Here is a 19,474-nt window from a genome sequence, read left to right on the forward strand (position 1 = left end):
ATGATGTGAGCTGAAGGCAGTTGCTTAGCTGACTGAGCCACCCAGGTGCCCCAAATTTTAAGAATTTTAAGTAAAATCTTCAGACTTATGGTGGGGGGAAAAAAGGAGCGTTCAGCATTTTTATTAATTATTTAGATACAATAAATATTATGAAATTCCTGGAGTCAGAGAACAAAAATGAAAAAAATCCCATCTAAAGGTATCATATTTTCATAATCACCTAAATCAATTCTTCTTATAGGACCTATCACATACATCTTCATTTATGTGAGTCTTCAATTGTGGGAAATGTGAAGATACTTAAAATGATATAAAATAAAATGATCTAAATTGGAAACCAATTTATAAATGCAGCTACCTGAACTGAGAGCATAGCAAGTTATATATAATTTAAGGAATCCTGACATATTGAAAATTAGTTCTTTTATAGTTAGGCAAATCAAGATTTCAATATCTGTTGAATACACAAGCTTATACCAATGAGATATTAACTGGATGCTAAAATTTTTAACTCTGCTTCCAAATTTCAGGGCAAAGGTTTCAGAGAGATGATGCAAAATTTATGAACCTAGAGCTATTTTAAAGAAAACGCATAATGATAAAGTATAAACCATGATCAGGCCAACTGCAATCATAAAAGGAACAGTGTGTAGCCAGGTACCCTGATAAGCACTTTGTATATACGGTCACATTTAATCAACTCAAAGTCATCAAGGTATTCCACGAACAGGAAAGAGTATTTATTGACTAGCTATATTCCAGACCTTGGGTATACAGGAATTCTAGGAGGTTCTAGAAGGTTTTTGTCCCTAAAAATTGGTTACATTAGGTCTTCGAAGGTAATTTTCAAATTTTAACAGTTATAAATCCCTAACAAACTGTTGGGGACAACAGTTTCAAAGAATACCATGAAGCAAATGAAACCAGCAATTCAATTACTTTATTCATACAAGCTGTTTCACTGCCACCTGAGTCAGGACCCTCCGAATGTTTTGCTGTTGGATTTGAAACCAGCTGTTGAGATGATACAGATCAACAGATTCCTAATCATATGGCCTGAAACTAATACCACACCAACTTGAAGAACAGGCTTTGGTATATGATTAGTTATTAGTAAGGAGAACAAAGATTCTCCACACTTATAGGTGGGATTTTGAAAGGGGATGAGGGAGAGGGGAAGATGAGGACCAAAAAATAGTCGAAATTCCTTATTTGGAGAAAATTATTAGTACAGCAAAAGCATTAAGATGGCACTAAAGAAATCTGTACCCTTTAATACAGGATGAAAAAATATGTGACCTAGATTTTATAACAAAACTGCTTAAGATGCTTCTACAGTCTTCACTTTGCACATACAAAGGGAAATGAGGTTTTTAGAGGGCTTAGGAAAACAAACTTGGACTATCTTGAATGCAGGATTTTTTTCTTTCTTCAAGGACTGTTACAATGCTTATTTCTGTTGAAGAGATAATCAACAAAGTCTATCTTTTCCCCCTCAAACACCAGAAATCATAATGTGTTCCTGTACACAAAGCAAAGGACAGAAAACAATGAAGGTAAGACAATACCAGAAAGAGGGCTCCGCTGAAGATACTGGACCTGGGTTACTAACTAGGGTTCTTATTATACATTTTATGGAGATATAAGAAGTGTAGAACATACCTTGTCATGTCCTGAATCTCCCCCTCTGACAATATCCGGTGCCATGTATTCAATAGTCCCACAAAAGGAATATGCTCTTTCAGCCTTAAACAAACAAAAAGGCATTTGATTTCAAACCAGGCAAATGACAAAAAAGTTAATATTACATGTTAGTGGTTGAGATACATCACAGTAGAAAAGTAGTGGTAGAATCTACTTGACAGACTCCCCCCTTCTCATCAGGACAGATCATCACCTATATAGTGAGTCCTGTCCAAAGACTTCCTTTGCCTGAAACCCTCCCATTCATCCATCCATCCATCCATCCATCCATCCATCCATCCATCCACCCTTCTTCTTTTTTGTAGTCTCTGTGTGTATTTTAATTATTGGTTTCTTGTACCATTCTTTTTGTAAAACCTCAAATAATCCTAGTAGGGTAACGAGAACTGTTTAACACTTTAGTACTTTATTTCCAGATAGGCAAGATTGGGAAAACACTGGGAAACCTTAAGGCAAAAAAGAGACCAAATTCTAAGAAGGAGAATAGGGAGTCCAAAGATGAAAAATGCCAAAAAATATTTTTTCCACCTTATTTTGTTTAGGTTTGGCACTGCCAATCATATGTTTAGTAATGAGGAACAAAATTGTTTTTCTTTTATAAAAAGATTGTCTCTTAAAGAGAGTTGCTTCTCTTTTGCAGAGTTTTAAAAAGGTCTAGATTTAAAAAACTAAATTTTTAAATGATCAATTGTGTCATATGACTCATCCCAATGAAACAAAGGAGAGTAAATATCTATATTATTATACAGATATATTAAATATGGAAAAAAGAAGTCCTCTTTAACAAGATACATTCTTATGGCTGTATCTGAAACTTTTTAAGGCACTTTGGCACCATTAAAATATTTTACAAAATTACTTTAAAGGAAACTTTTCAATTTATACTTTACTCTTTTTCCACTAACAAGGGTTTTTTTTTTTTTTTTTAAAGATTTTATTTATGTGACAGAGAGACAGCCAGCGAGAGAGGGAACACAGCAGGGGGAGTGGGAGAGGAAGAAGCAGGCTCCCAGCTGAGGAGCCCGATGCGGGACTTGATCCCGGAATGCCGGGATCACGCCCTGAGCCGAAGGCAGACACCTAACGACTGCGCTACCCAGGCGCCCCCACTAACAAGGTTTTAAGAAAAATAAGCATTCCTCTTATTTATCCAATTTCAAAAGTAAAGAACACTATTCTAGCAATGTTATAGAATTAGTAGAAGTCCTTTACTTTATTAGGGGAAAGTTAAGCCCAAAGACAATAAATATAATGAATTTATTTAAACATTTTGGTAACTAATGTATTAAAACTACTTAATTGTATATATATATATATATCATATATATTATACATCATATAATTAATATGGTTTAAGATTCATTTCTTTCTTTTTATGTGCTATATATGCTGAAAGATTACTATCCCCAGAAACTAAAATAAATAATTTACTTATGCTTATATCTGCAGAAAATTTTCTTTTTTATTACCTGGCAGAATAATATTATTGAAGAGCTAATATAAACCATACATCAAATATTATCTCTCTGCTTCATCATTTCAGTACCAGATGTTAATTTTGTATTAAACTACTGGAAAATTAAAGCTAAATAAAATTGATTCCATTTAATATCTGCACAAAAACTTAACGAGTCATTTTTAACTTTGTTAGACATGCTTGGAAAAATGTGTCAGGAAACATTCCTCTGTTTACTGAATTATTAAAAAAGAAATAGTACAAAATCACTTTAAAAAAACCCCCAAACTTCATAAACCAGTGTTTTTAGTTAATATACTATTTATTATGCAATAGCCTTTTTTTGGATAAGCTAAAATCACTGTGTAGCTGACAAAGAAACATGAAAATTACTAAGTCAGAGTACTTATTATTTGTTCTCATCTTAAAAGATACCTTTAAAGCATTATATCCTAAATCAAGTTTAGATACACTGAAAAAAAAAATTCTCCAAACTGGTTTAGGAGTAAAAAGATAAGGAGTTTTGATTGATTGCTTCTCTAGATTTTATTTATTTAGAAAACTAGTCTTTTTAGCAAATATAAACTTTCACTTTCATTTATAGGCAGCTCCATGTCAAACCATTTTGGAAATTACACACATTTCCTTCTAAGTATGAGGCAATGATTAAACTTTATAAGCCGAGGATCAAGAAAATATGCACTCTCTTCTTCAAGATAGATATTCGTAAGTTTAGTGTAAAGAGGGTATGAAACACACAGATCTTATTGATTAAGTGCCAGAAAGGTTTGACAGTCACTACCATTTCCCATGTCTTCCTTTCTCTGACAATGAGAACTATGGCGGCTCAGTTCTTGACTGTCTCAACAGAGGGGAAGCTCAGAACCACAGTAAGTGCTCAAAGAGATACTGGCTACCTTCTCTGTGTGATTTTTGAGCTCCTTTTTAATACACTTTAGGTTCTCTGTTTTGTGTTTGTTTTATGTGTTTTTTGGGGATGGTGGTGGTGGAAAGGAGTAGGTAGTATCTACATTAATACGATAATTATCTATTTGATTGAAATTCCAGGAGACAGAAAAATTAAAGCCGAAGTGTTGGGAAATTCCAGTTACTGAGAAATAATAGTGAACAAAGCATTTCTTAAGTTTCTGTTATTTTAAAACATTGCCATTTTAGCCTCCTGCAATTCTGTGTCTGCTTCCTCTTCCTCTGCCCCAGTGGAAGTGTTGCTCCCTCTGGGTTTTAACTTACAGTGTATCAGCCTTGACTTCCAAAGAGTTTATCTTTTATCTGTAAACATATCCCTAATTTACTTTTCAATTTGTGTTTATCTGCCTAGGAAGATGCATGTTATCTGGAGTGTATACTGAGTGCCTTTCAAATACTTCTACCAAGAAGATAAACTGATGCGGTATGACAGGGGAAGGTCAGTAGTGGGTGCAGGAAAGATTTCTAGGTAATATTTTATGAACTATGATATAAAAAGGCTAGGATAACACAGCTAAATTCTATTGCTTATTATTTGTTCAAATTATCTTTATGGTAATATTCTTCTCAAGGAGACAAGGTAATCAACCTATTTAGCATTTAAGTCCATGCTATATTATAAGCAACATTACTGATTAAAGCTAGCACAGAATTAAAAGATGAGAATTTATTGAATGTAAAAATGGTAAAAGCAGAGTGTACCATCCTGGCGAATAATATATAGTACTCTTGTGCTTAAGGAATCAGCTGATCAAGGAGGTTTCACTGTTCCTTAGAGAGAAAGATCAGATAGCACTGGACAAAAAACTGGCTTCCTTCTAAGGAAGAATCCAAATACAAACTGAACTGTCAAACTCTTAGGCATTTCTTAATAAATACTAGATTAAATCATCCCTAGCTTTTATTTGCCAATGTTTTGTTTTTTTTTAAGATTTATTTATTTATTTATTTATTTGACAGAGACAGCCAGCGAGAGAGGGAACACAGCAGGGGGAGTGGGAGAGGAAGAAGCAGGCTCCCAGTGGAGGAGCCCGATGTGGGACTCGATCCCGGAACGCCAGGATCACGCCCTGAGCCGAAGGCAGATGCTTTAACGACTGCGCCACCCAGGCGCCCCTTATTTGCCAATGTTTTATTCTGATCTTATTTATGATAAATTTGTAAGTTAAATATAAATTTACCAATGAGAAGTTTTTTTCTCCCTCCTGTATTTTTTCCCATCCTAATTTTGACAAATCTCCTCACAACAAGTATCTAGAAATGTTCAATTTTTAAAAAGAAGTAAATATTGGACTGCTAATCATCTATGACTGTGCTCACAAGAAAGAAAGGGGAATCCCTAGATGCCAGCCATGAAGAAGGTGCAGAACACCAGTGAGGTAGGCATATGACCTATGCTGTAGCTGCACAAAGGGAGGGCCTTAGCTTAGAAAACAAACAAATAAATATTCCTCTTGTGAAATCAAATCCCAAGGCTGTGCCTCTTGTAGATTTAAGGCCTGAATTTACTCTCATTCTCCATGGTATGGGGAAGTGAGAAAATCTGGTCAACATGGTGCTACTCTGGAACACATGACCGAACCAGAGAAATTTCCACAACCTAGCTGGACCAGGGTTCACATACAGAAAGTCCCAGAGTCTTAAAATTTCTAAATATGTGAACTCAACCAAACTAAACAGAAGGATTACTTGAAATCCTAGAACAATAATCTATAAAAGATCAGTATGTTGTAAAAGATGAAAGACATAAAGGAAGGAAAATATCCATAAAATTACATAGCAGTATAGAAAAGATTAGAAAAGCTATGAAAAAGCAAATAGAACCATATAATGAAAAAATATAGTAATAAAAACAGGCTGACCAAACAGGGTAGACACAACTAAAGAGAGAATCTGCAAACTAGAAGATACATTTGAGAAAATATTGCAGAAGTCCCAAGGAAACTAAATAAAAATACATCCATGAGTGGCAAATTCCATTTCTTAACTTGAGTGATGGTTATAAGTGTTTGCCTTATAATAATCCCCTACTCTGCACATATATTTTGCTTTTGTTTTTGCATATGTTTTATTTTAAAATAAAAAGATAAACCAGTCCATAACTAGATATATCTATGATGGCTAAATTAACAATGAATATGCAATAGAAAATAAAGGCATTTTAAGACAAAGAGAGTTTACTATTCATTAAGTGTTGTTAAAAAAGACATCTAAAGGATGCACTTCAGAAATAAACTGAATTCACAAGAAAAGAGTTAAGTTGTAAGAAGCAATAGTGAACAGGGAAAACAGGTAAATGTGAGAAAATCTAAACAAGGATTGAATTTATAAAATGAAAATTACAGAATAATTAATTTGGGGAATATAACACAACATAGGACCAAATAATAAGTAACAATAACACAGAAAATGAGATGGATAATTGAAGTTAAAGCATTCCATGTTCTTGTAGTGGTCATGGCAATTACAGACATAATTGTTAAGTCAGTATGTAAATTAAAAATTTCAGGGTAATAACCACTAAAAGAATAGAAATAGAGTATATATAACTTCTAGACCATTAGGGAGAAATGAAATAAAGAAATCCTAATAATCTAAATAGGAAAGGAGGGGGAAAAGCAAAGAGAAGTTGTGATAAAAAGAAACACATAGCAAGATAAAAGAAATAAGTAAAAACATATCAGTAATCATAATATACAGATTTAACTCACCAGTTAAAAGATAGAAACTCTCTGGATCAAAAACAAAATCCAGCTATATGTTATTTACAAAAGGCACACCTAAAACATAATGACAAAGAAATATTGAAAGTAAAGAGATGGAAAAAGATATATCAGACCAGCACTAACCAATAGAGAGCTGGAGTATTTTTATTAACAGCAGGAAAATAAACTTTAAGGCAAAAAGATTATTAAAACTAGGTAGAGTTATTACATAATAATAAAAGAAACACTTTACTAGGGAAATAATACCATTCCAAACCTGAATTGCTCAATATTTTTTGAAAAGCCTTAAACTATATAAAGCAAAAAGGAGAGATCTTCAAGAAGAAATGGACAAATCCACAACTGTAATGGGCATTTCAACATATCTCTTTTATAACTCACCAATCAAGCAGGAAAATAATTAGTGAAGCTATAGGGGATTTGCATGATGTTTATGAGAATACACAAAACTTTTATAACAGAGAATACACATTCTTTTCAGGCATACATGTCATATTAACAGGAATTAACCATGTAATAGGTTACAAGGCAAATCTCAAATTCCACAGAAATAAGATCATACATAGTTTGTTCTCCAAACGGAAAGCAATAAAATTAGAACTCACTTACAAAAAGATAACCAAAAAATCCTATATGTTTGAAAACCTAAAAACCCATTTCTAAATAATTCATGGCCCAAAGAAAAAACACAATGAATATTAGACTATAAGAATAACAGTAAGCATGCCATATATCAGAACTTATGAGATACATCTAAACTTAAAATTCAGTTTCATTAAAAATGAAAAGATTAGTGAGCTGGAGGTCCAACTCATAAGTTTAGAGAGAGTGTATGAACGAAAAACTCAAAAAGTAAAAGAAACAAAGTAATAAAGGAACATCAGCAAAGAAATAGAAAAAATGAGAAGCTTGACAAAAGCTGTTTCTTGGAAAAGACTAATAGGCAAATTTCCAGCAAACTGTCCAAGAGAAAAAAAGAGGAAAATTACAGATCAATAATATTAATAATTTAAAAGGAAACATTACTACACTTACAATATTTAAAAAATAAGTGAATTCTATGAACATGATGCCAAAGAATTTAAAAAGAAAAAAATGTAACATTTTCTATAAAAATATAACTTACCAAAATTGACTCAAGAAGAAATTGAAAACTTAAATATTATTATAAATATTTTTAAAGAATTAAATAAGTATTTGAAAGCTACTCACACTCACCTAGGAGGTGGGAAAAAAATATACACCCTGAGGTGCATTAAGGGGAAATTTTCAGAGGAATAGGATTTCTATCTACATACATGATTCTAAATTCATCTCATGATGTTAGTATAAGCTTGATATCAAAATCAGACAAATGTAATATTAGAAAAGAAAATTACAGGTCAACTTGACAATAAAGTCCTAAATAAAATATCAGCAAAAAAATCCAGCAAAGTGTAAAAAAACCAGCAACATAGAAAGTAAAGTTTGTTCTAGGAACTGAAAAATGGTTTAACATTCAACAATAACAAAAATCCTATTAAAATAACTTACAACACTAGGTGATTAAAGAGAAAAACCGTAAGAATTTATATCAATAAACAACTAGAAACTAAGAATATAATTCATCTATCAAAAACCTAGAGTAAATACCATACTAAATTGTAAAACCCAAGACATGTCTCCTTAAAGTAAAAAGCAAGAGTACACACAAATAAAAGTAGACAGAACAATAAAGCCAAACCAAACCATCCACCCACAAATACACAAAAAGTAAAAATGAGAATCACAAAGATATAAAGCTACCATTAATGACAAGGTGGTTCTATTTTTTTCTCTTAATATAGTCATTTACATAAAAAACCCAAGTGAATCTGTCAATTAGTGGAATATGAATTCAGCAACATTGCTATGTACAAGATCAACAATATTCTTATGTGTTGCCCAAAAAACCATAATTTTCTAATTTTTGTAGACAGGAATAAAAACTATAAAGTTAACAGAAATGAATCTAATAATGTAAATATAAAGCATTACATAGAAAGTTATATTATTGAAGGAAATAAAAGATAACTAAATAAATGGGAAAGTATGAATATTCACTTATGCTAACTAATTGATAGGAAGATTCAATATCCAAAGATCACAGTTATTTCCAGATTAATTTATAAATTTAATTCCATAATTCACATGGAGGAACAAAAGATCAAGAATAGAGAATACGGTGAAGAGACAGATGAAAGGAGGAGAGAATGGTAGGATAAAAGTGAAGAGGAGAAAGATCTCAGATTCAAGACTTACTACAAAATCATAGCCTTTAAGATTTTTTTTTTGATTTACAGCGAAGCAACCAGACAAATGGAATTGAATGAAGAAATAGAGTATATATAACTTCTAGAAATAGACTCCCAGGCATGTACAGGAATTTGGCATATGGCAGAAGTTACCTTTCAAATCAGTAGAGAAAAGATTAACTATTTGATGATAGTTTAGTCAATTGGGTTAATCTATAAAAAGAGATAAAATAAGATTCCCAATTTGTTTTATATACAAAAATTAATTCCTAGTAAATTAAAATTTTTAATGTGCTAATTTTCAAAAGAAAAGCAAATATTTTACTGCATTGAGGTAAAAAGAGATTTTGTTTTAAAAAATTCAAAGAAATCAACAACCCAATTTTACACCTCAAGGAACTGGAAAAAGAAGAACTAAACCAAAAGTTAGCAGCAGGAAAGAAATTAGTAGACTAGAAATAAATGAAACTGAGAACAGAAAAACAATTGAAAAATTTTAACAAAATAAGAGTTGGTTTTTTGAAAATATCAATAAGACTGAAAAAATCTTAGCTAGATTTTAAAAAAAGAGAGAAGATTCAAATAAGTAAAATCAGAAATGAAAGAGAAGACATTATAAGAAGCTATTATGAACAATTACACACCAACAAACTGGATGATCTAGAATGGATAAATTCCTAGAAACATGCAATTTATTAAGACTGAATCATGAAGAAATAGAAAATCTGAACAGACACATTGTCAGTAGGGAGAATGAATCAACAACAATCAAAAACCTCCCCCCAGAAAAGCTCAGGACCAGATGGTTTACAGGAAAATTCTAAAAAAAAAAAAAAACCACAAAAAAAACCCCCAACATTTAAAGAAGTAGTAAGACCAATCCTCCTCAATTCTCCAAAAAACTGAAGAGAACACTTCCAAACTCATTGGATGAGGCCAGCATTACCCTGATATCAAAGTCAGCAAGAGATACTGCAAGAAAATGACCACCTTATATTTCTGATGAAGACTGATACAAAAATCCCAATTAAATACTAGCAAACCAAATTCAAGAGCACATTAAAAGGTTTGTGTGGGGGCGCCTGGGTGGCGCAGTCGTTAAGCGTCTGCCTTCAACTCAGGGCGTGATCCCGGAATCCCGGGATCGAGCCCCACGTCAGGCTCCTCTCCTGGGAGCCTGCTTCTTCCTCTCCCATTCCCCCTGCTTGTGTTCCCTCTCTCGCTGGCTGTCTCTCTCTGTCAAATAAATAAATAAAATCTTTAAAAAAAAAAAAAAAGGTTTGTGTGACATGACTGAGTGAGGCTTATTCCTGGAATGCATGGATGGTTCAAGACTTGAAAGTCAATCAATTTAAAACACCACATTAACAGAATGAAGAACAAAAACCACATGATCACTTCAATTGATGCAGAAAAAGCATCCGACAAACTTCAACACCCTTTCATGATAAAAACACTCAACAACAAAGAAGGAATAGAAAGAAACTACCTCCATATGGTAAAGGCCATATATGAAAAGCCCACAGTAAACATGACGCTCAATGGTGAAAAACTGAAAGTTTTTCCTCTAAGATCAGGAACAAGGTAAGGCTGCTCTTACCACTTCTATTCCATACAGCACTGGAAGTTCTAGCCAGAGCAGTTAGGCAAGAAAAGGAAATAAAAGACATCCAAATTTGAAAGGAAGAAATAAAATTATCTCTGCTTGTAGATGATATAATCTTATATGTAGAAAACCCTAAAGATTCCACACAAAAAACAACTGTTAGAATAAGCACATATATCAAAGTTGCAGTTGTATCAACATACAAAAATCAGTTACATTTCTTTACACTAACAATAAACAATCCAAAAAAAAATTAAGGGGAAAAGATCCCATTTAAAATAGCATCAAGAATAATAAAGTGCTTAGGAATTAATTTAACCAATAAGTCAAAAGACCTGACAATGAAACATGATAAAATATTGTGAAAGGAATTAAGGAAGACAGACATAAAAGGAAAGACATCACCTGCTTGGAGATTAGAAGACGTAATACTGTGAAAATGTCCATACTATCCAGAGTAATCTACAGATTCAAAGAAATTCCTTTCAAAATCCCAATGGCATTTTTTTGCAAAAATAAAAAAAATATATGAAAATTCATATGAGATCTCAAGGGACCCTGAATAGCCAAAACAATCTTGAAGAAGAACAAAGTTGGCAGTGTCACACTTCCTGATTTCAAAACATATTACAAAGCTACAGTAAGCAATACATCTTTGTAGTGGAATCAAGACAGACATATAGAGCAATGGAACAAAACAGAGAGCCCAGAAATAAACCTGACAGTGCATTCGGTCAAATGATCTTCAACAAGGGTGTCGAGACCATGCAATGAACAAAGGATGGTCTCTTCAACAGATGATGCTAGGAAAAATGGACAGCTGCATGCAAAAGAATGAAGTTGGACCCTTACTTCACACCAAATACAAAAGTTAACTCAAATGGACTGAAGACCTGAATCTAAGACAAACTATAAACTCCTAGAAGAAAAAACAGAAGGAAAGTTTCATGACACTGGATTTGAGAATTATTTCTTGGATATGATACCGAAAACACAAGCAACGAAAACTGACAAATGGGACAATATCAAAAACTTCCCTGCATCAAAGGAAACAAAGTGGAAAGACAACTTACAGAATAGGAGAGAAAATTTATAAATCACATATCTGATAAGTGGTTAATATCCAGAATATAAAAAGAACTACAAATCAACAAGAAAAAAGCAAATAACCTGATTAAAAACTAGGCAACGAATTTCAACAGTCATTCTTCCAAAGATGATAAACAAGAGACCAACAAGGACATGAAAAGATGCTCGACATCACTAATCATGGAAGAAATGCAAATAAAAACTATAACGAGATATCATCTCACACCCATTAGGAGGCCTGCTATCACAAAGGCAGAAATACTAAGTATAGGTGAGGATGTGGAGAAACTGGAACACTTGCACATTGCTGGTGGGAATGTAAAATGGTGCAGCCTCTATGGGACACATTAAGGATGTTCCTCAAAAAAAATACAAATAAAATTATCATGGGGGAAAATAAATAATACAATCATACGATCCAGCAATTCTACTTCTGGATATACATCTAAAAGAACTGAAAGCATTATCTCAAAGAGATATTTGTACACCTATGTTCAACGCAACATTATTATTCACAATAGCCAATAAGTGGAAGCAACCCAAATGTCCATTAGTGGATGAATAGATAAAAGTGTGATATATATAATATATTATAATATTATTTAGCCTTAAAAAAGAAGGAAATTTCATCACATGCTACAATATTAATGAACCTGGAGGACGTTACGTTAACTGAAGTAAGCCAGTCACGAAGATAAATACCATATGATTCTACTTATGTTAGGTATCCAAAGTAGTCAGACTCACAGAAACAGAAAGTAGAATGGTGGTTGCCAGGGGCTAGGAGGAGGGAAAACTGGGGAGTTGTTGTTCAGTGGGCATAGAGTTTAGTCTTGCAAGATAAAAAGTTTCTAGAGACCGGCTGCACAATAGTGTGAATACAGTTAATACTATTGCTGTACACTTAACAATAGTTTAGATGATAATTTTTATGTGTATTTTACCACAATTAAAAATTTTTTAAATAATCCATTGTAAATATGAAAAGATTAGTAAATTTGATTTTACTAAAATGTCAAATCTGATTATGGGAAAAATACCATTAAAGACAAGTGAAAGACTTGGAAAAGAAAGTATATAATTACAAATGATAGGTGTCTAGAATATTTGAAGAACTTCAGAAAACCAATAATATCAGAAAAAACTTGCAACACTGAGAAAACACAGAAGCCTAAATGTATCTCAGCAGGAGAATGGAGAAGTAAACTGGATAATTCATTTAAAAGAATATTATACATGGGAAGCCTGGGTGGCTCAGTTGGTTAAGCGGCTTCCCCACTTAGATGCACTGAGTTTTTCCCTCCGAAGGTCAGTGTTCTGGTAATCTTCCCCCTTCTATCATTATTACATTGACCCCCACTTCCTTTCCAGGAATATGTCAAGCAACATATGATGTCTGTCATTTCTCCCACCTTAAAATAAAAAGACCTCTACCTCACTCCATCCTCTGCTGTCCTCCCCACATGATTTCACTATTCCTTTTTACAGAAAACCCCAAAAGTTGCCTTAGGTTGTGGAGGACAATATGTCTATTCCCATTCTCTCTCTCCTGAGATTCAGACTGAGCCAATGCTCCATCTCCAGTCCTCACCTTATTTGACCCAACATCAGTATTTGACAGCGTTGATTGCGTTCATCCTGGAAACATTTCTTCACTCAGCTCCTAAGGCAACACACTTGCCTGTTTTATTCCAGCTTGCCAATCCCTTTTTCCCAGTCTCCTCTGCTGGCACCTTCTCCTCTTTTTACTCTCAAAGTCAGAGTAGCCTGGGGTTCAGAGCTTTGTCCCTTTTTCTTTCCTATCCGTACTTATTCTGTTTATATTCTCCTCCATTTTCTTTTTTTAAAATATATTTTATTAATTTATTTGAGAGAAGGGAGAGAGAACACGGAGGGAGAGTGAGAGGGAGAAGCAGACTCCCCACTGAGTGGAGAGCCCAGCGTGGGGCCTGATCCCAGGACCCCAGGATCATGACCTGAACTCAAGGAAGATGCCTAACAGACTGAACCACCCAAACGGCCCTCTCCTTCATTTTCATGATTTTAAATATTACTTATATATTAGCAAATTTCACATTTATATCTCTACATGAGACTTCTCCCCCAAACTCCAGACTCAGATCTCCTATTGCCTACTGGACATCTCTATAAGTCTAATAGTCACCCCAAATTCAAGCTGCTCAAATGCACTGTTCTACCTACCCAAAATCTTTCCATCAGAAGCCCACTCCATGTTAGTTGATAGCAACTTCATCCTTTTGGCCGTTCTGGCCATAGACCTTAGGGCTCCCCTGATTCCTCTTGCTCTCTCACAACCCACGTCCAACCCATCAAGAAATGTCATTATCTCTAATGTCAAAATACATCTAAAATCTGACTACTTATTACAACTTACTCTGCCACTGCATGGTCTAAAGCATTACCATCTCTTGCTAGGATGAGAGCAACAGTTTCCTAACTGGTCTCCATGTCTCTAGACTTGTCCCACTACAAGAATACCATGCTTGGCAAACAGAATTACGCTTCTAAATTCAGATCATCTCACTCCTCTACTCAAAACTTTCTAATGGCCTCCATTTCACTAAAAGAAGTCACAGTCCTCACAACAGTTTTCAATGCCGTGCATGATCTGTACAATCCTTCTTCCATATGACCACCTCCACGCCCTTACTTCCTGCTATTCTGAGCCTCTCTCATTCTATACACTTAAACTGTATTCCTCATTGTTCCACAAACAGCCCAGGCATATTCCCACCTCGGATCTTTCAAACCAGCTGATCTCTCTGCCTAAAAATCTCTTTCCTAAGATACTGATATGGCTCACACTCTCACTTCCTTCATGTTTCTACTCAACTGTCACCTTCTCAGCAAGACCATTCCTGGATCTGATTTAAAAGTGCAACTTTTTTCAGGCACCTGGGAGGCTCAGTCCATTAAATGTCTGACTCTTGACTTCAGCTCAGGTCATGATCTCAGGGTTGTGAGGTCGAGCCCCATGTTGGGCTCTGCGCTGGGCATGTAACCTGCTTAAGATCTCTCCCTCCCCTTACCCCTCCCTGCCCCCTCTTTTTTTATTTTTATTTTTTTTAAAGAGTTTTTATTTATTTGACAGAGATAAAGACAGCTAGCAAGAAAGGGAACACAAGCAGGGGGAGTGGGAGAGGAAGAAGCAGGCTTCCAGTGGAGGAGCCTGATGTGGGGCTCGATCGCAGAATGCCGGGATCATGCCCTGAGCCAAAGGCAGATGCTTAACAACTGAGCCACCCAGGTGACCCCTGCCCCCTCTTTTATTTTTTTAAAAAAAAGTGCAACCTTTTCCTAGTGTATTTGTCTTCTTGTAACTTCCCACTATCTAACATATTTCATACATATTTTACTTATTTACTTGTTATTGGCTGCCTCCCTGTCTAGAGTAAAGATTTTTGTCTATTTTGTTCATTGCTAGATTCCAATACCAGATAGAACAATGTGTGGATCACAGAGGACATTCAACTGGTATTTGCTGAATGAGTGGGAAACAACGCAAAAGGTTTATAACTGTACATGTGAATAGTGGCTGCACAGATTCTGTTATATCATCTTTAAATATTTTTATTATTTATTTAAATATTTCATAATATAAAAATTTAAAAAGAAATTTGGAAGATACAAACATTTATTAATCACACTTATGCAATATCAGTTAATATTTCAGAATATTTTTTGCTAAATTCCCCTTAAGGGTTTGGAAATCCCTGACATTCAGCCTGGGTTTTAAGTAATTTCCCCCTTTTTCTTAGAAAACAGATAAAAATGATCTATTTTCAGATTAATACATTTATATTAATATAGAATAATGTGACTGCTAAATATAATTTTCAAGTAAATAAAAATTATATATATTTAACCTGATTTGAACAAATGGAATATATTACAGAAGTTTCTGTGAAAAGAATCTCCACTCAAAAGTTGTCCCTGCTTCTCTGTGATGTCATTTACATTAAACCTGCCCTCTGAACTTGTGCGTTGAACTTGCCTTACAGTTAGAAAGAGTATTACAATAAATCTTATCAGAGCCAATAATTTCTACCATAAGAAAAGTAATAAAGGAATCTGTGAGGCAGACATCGAGGGCAAAGCCCTGACTGTCTCCCTCCCCTCCTCCTGTCCAAATGTAAGGGATCCACTCCAGGATGGGGCAGAAGAACTTTACAAACAAATGGCTGAAACTAATGTGCTAGCATCTGTATACTGTAATACTGTTTAAGTAGAAGAAAGACTGGGGTAATGGAAAAATGCTCTGACTGGTTTCTAGGTCTCCTGTTTTCCCAACACTTCCATCTCAATGTTTACCCTAAAATAACTAAAATTATCCCAGAGTCACTGATTTTGATGAATGACTGATAGGATTTATTTACAGAGATCTAATACATTCCTTTTTTTTTTTTTAAGATTTTATTTATTCGTCAGAGAGACAGAGAGAGAGAACGCGAGCGAGCACAAGCAGGGGCAACACACAGGCAGAGGGAGAAGCAGACTCCTGGCTGAGCAGGGAGCCTGATGTGGGGCTCAATCCCAGGACCCTGGGATCATGACCTGAGCCGAAGGCACACGCTTAACCGACTGAGCCACCCAGGTGTCCGAACCTAATACATTCTTTAGGAGCATATGCAAATGAAAAGAATCGTCAACATATGCCACTATGAATCAACTGAAGAAGGGGACAGAAGAAACTAAAAAGCTTCCGTAGAGAGTAGGGTTATCTGACTCCTAAAGCAAACATGCTCTTTATGGGTCCTGAATCTCACCTAGGCATCTGGAGATATACATGTCACAACAGAATACTGCAAATGGCATTATTAGCTAGACATTTACTAAAGAGAGGCATAATTTAAAACTTTCCTACAAATCAGAAAAAGGAGAGTAACTTAAGATTCTCATTTGTATATTTTAGTTTTGTTCCTGGTAATCTAAAATTTGAACAGTATGTCCTATAAGCAGAAACTGGTATTTATTTACTGCTTCACATTCTAGAACATACTTTCATGAGCACCAACTCATTGTGTGATACGATGATCCTATAAATTAGGTATGACAGCTATTATTTTACAGATGAAGAAACTAAGACTAAGAAGGGCTAATGACTAGGGCTTACCCAATGTCACACACTACAGAGGGGAGGCCTGAAAAAGATCCTCTTCCCTTAATACACGTTCTATTCATTATACACAAAGGCCACTTATATGTTCAAAAAATTAATTAATGAATAACATCTTCATAACTAAGCAAAAGTGTATTTTTCTATTTTCTGGAAAGAGAAAATAGTCATTAATCCACAGGCCTTTCCTTTAAAGTATAGCTACTGTGGCAATATGTTATAATTAGTTGAGCTACTTCTATTTTAAGTGCTGGGGACATTATTTTTCTGCTAGTTTTATTTAGCTACCTGTAGATTCACATTAATAATCTGTTGTGATATTTTTAAATGTTCAGTGTGAAATTATGAAAACACAGAATGCATATGCCATATGTAAGTATAGGGTAACTAATAGGACATTAATGTATCATTTTGACATTATTTGCTTATAAACAGGTAAAAACAGACCCCCTTTAAAAATAAATGTCTTTAAAGTCTTCAGTGTTAGACTCATATACCCAATACCAGCAGACTGTCTGACTCACAGTTAGGAACTCAACAAATGTTTGCTGAATTGTACTCTTCAGAGATCCTATGAAGGACATAGACTAGCCTGCAAATATTTAGAAATGTCTTCTTTTATTCTCAGAATCTCAAGGGATTTATCAAATTCTATGACTGAGAAAACCATATATGAAAAGTATCAAGTTTGTAAAGTGCTCATTATCATATAAAAGATTTTAAAGATTTCTAAAATAAACCAATTTTACCCTGTGTACAATCCAGTTTAGCAAACTATAATCTAGAAATAATTAATTATATGTATATTTGACAAATACCTCTAGAACACAGGCTCATTAGGACAAGGAATTTGTTATGTTTACCACTATATTTCTAGGGTCTAAGTACAATATCTGACACATAGTACTTAATTAATATTTGTTCAACTACTCAATTAATGAATACAGAGAGATGAATATTACACCATGAGCAGAAACTTTAACTGTTATTTAAAAAGTATATGTTTTTATACTAAGTAAATTCCTAAAAATTAATAGAAATACATTTCCCAGATCTAATGAGGGCAGAATTTGTAACACAAAACTGCAACGTACTGAAAGAGAAGCCTATTTGGGTGGGGGAAGATTAGTTCAGCTTTGGAAATGTTGAGCTCAAGGAGTCTATGAGAGCATCACATGGCAATACATTACAAGCATGTTTGGATCTGGAGCCCAGAAGAGAGGTCAGGGTTGCCATACATTTTTAGGAATCACCCGCATAAAGGAGAGAGTAGAACATTGAACTGTGAGGAACCCTCGGGTAGAAGAGGAAGAGCCTGTAAAAGACAGTGACAGAGAGAAGGAAAACCAGGTGTGTGTGGTGTCACAGGAGCCAAGGCAAGAGGCAATATCCAGTTCAACATTACTAGGTAGTCAAGTAAGAAAGGACTAAAAAGCATCTAAAACTAAGGTTAATAGTGACCTTGATAAGAAGGCTTACAGTCAGTCGGTAGGTGTTCCAGCCAAACTGGAGTAGATTAAGGAGTGACACGTGGGTAAGTAAAGACAGTGTGTAGACAAATATTGACAGAGAAAAACAGCACAAGAGCTGGAAAGGAATATGGAATTCTGAGATAGATTCTGTTTATCTATTAGTCCGTCCATCCATCCATCCATCCATCCATCCATCCATCCATCCATCTTTAAAATTTTAAAACAGGAGTGACTAGACATGCTTAAATGGTGACAAAAGGGTCCAAGAGGAAGAGGAGAAAGGGCAGTTGGAACTGAAGCTATAGAATCTCTCTGTATACACTGGAAACCAAGGAGGAGACTCCTTAAACTAGAGTTTAAACTGAAAACCAATGACAAAAAAGAAACTCATTCCAAGAAAGGTGGTATTTCGATGTAAGGGAGTCAGGGTGACATGTGAAACCAAAAAGGAATGCTTGCTAATCAAAACAGAAATTGTTTGGTGGGAATATTTTTAAGGTGGAAAGAGTCTAGGCAGGGAAACTTGCGGAACAGGTGCTGGGTGGAACTAGGGGAGCAAAGAACGACTAGATCCTATTGTAGGGGTGTCAGAGAGGGGTAGCTCCCACCCCAGCCCTGAGAGTTAAACCTGAAGCCTAGTGTGACAGTATGTCCTCCATGGGAAGAGGAAAAACGAGCTGGTGGTCTGAGGGGAAGAGATGAAAGTGGAAAGCTTAATGACACAGACCCTAACACATAACTGTATTAAATGCAGCTAGGCTGTATTCAGTGAATAATAGCAAAATCTATAAATCATTTCTCCACTTCAGATTGAATCCCAATATTTCATTTTTTAAAAAGATTTTATTTATGTATGTATTTGAGAGAGAGGAGGGGAAGCAGCAGAGGGCGAGGCAGAGAATCTCAAGCAGACTCTGAGTTGAGCCCAGGGCCCGACATGGGGCTCAATCTTATGACCCTGAGATCATGACCTGAGCCAAACCAAGAGCTGGATGCCTAAGTGACTGAGAAACCCAGGTACCCC

At 34.9% G+C, this 19,474-nt stretch overlaps 1 protein-coding gene across 2 annotated transcripts in view; it reads right to left on the reverse strand.

Annotated features, from left to right (window-relative positions):
• Positions 1–19,474, reverse strand: part of RPS6KA5 (ribosomal protein S6 kinase A5) — a 193,398-nt gene that overhangs the window by 60,096 nt on the left and 113,828 nt on the right. For both annotated transcript variants that reach the window (XM_045807630.2, XM_045807631.2), the window contains exon 6: positions 1,663–1,746. In XM_045807630.2, coding sequence (XP_045663586.2) covers positions 1,663–1,746 — 84 coding nt within the window. The remainder of the gene's footprint in view (positions 1–1,662; positions 1,747–19,474) is intronic.

This window comes from Ursus americanus, chromosome 26 (genome assembly GCF_024610735.1).
Source record: "Ursus americanus isolate L20-20 chromosome 26, mUrsAme1.1.p, whole genome shotgun sequence".
Lineage (NCBI taxonomy): Eukaryota > Metazoa > Chordata > Mammalia > Carnivora > Ursidae > Ursus > Ursus americanus.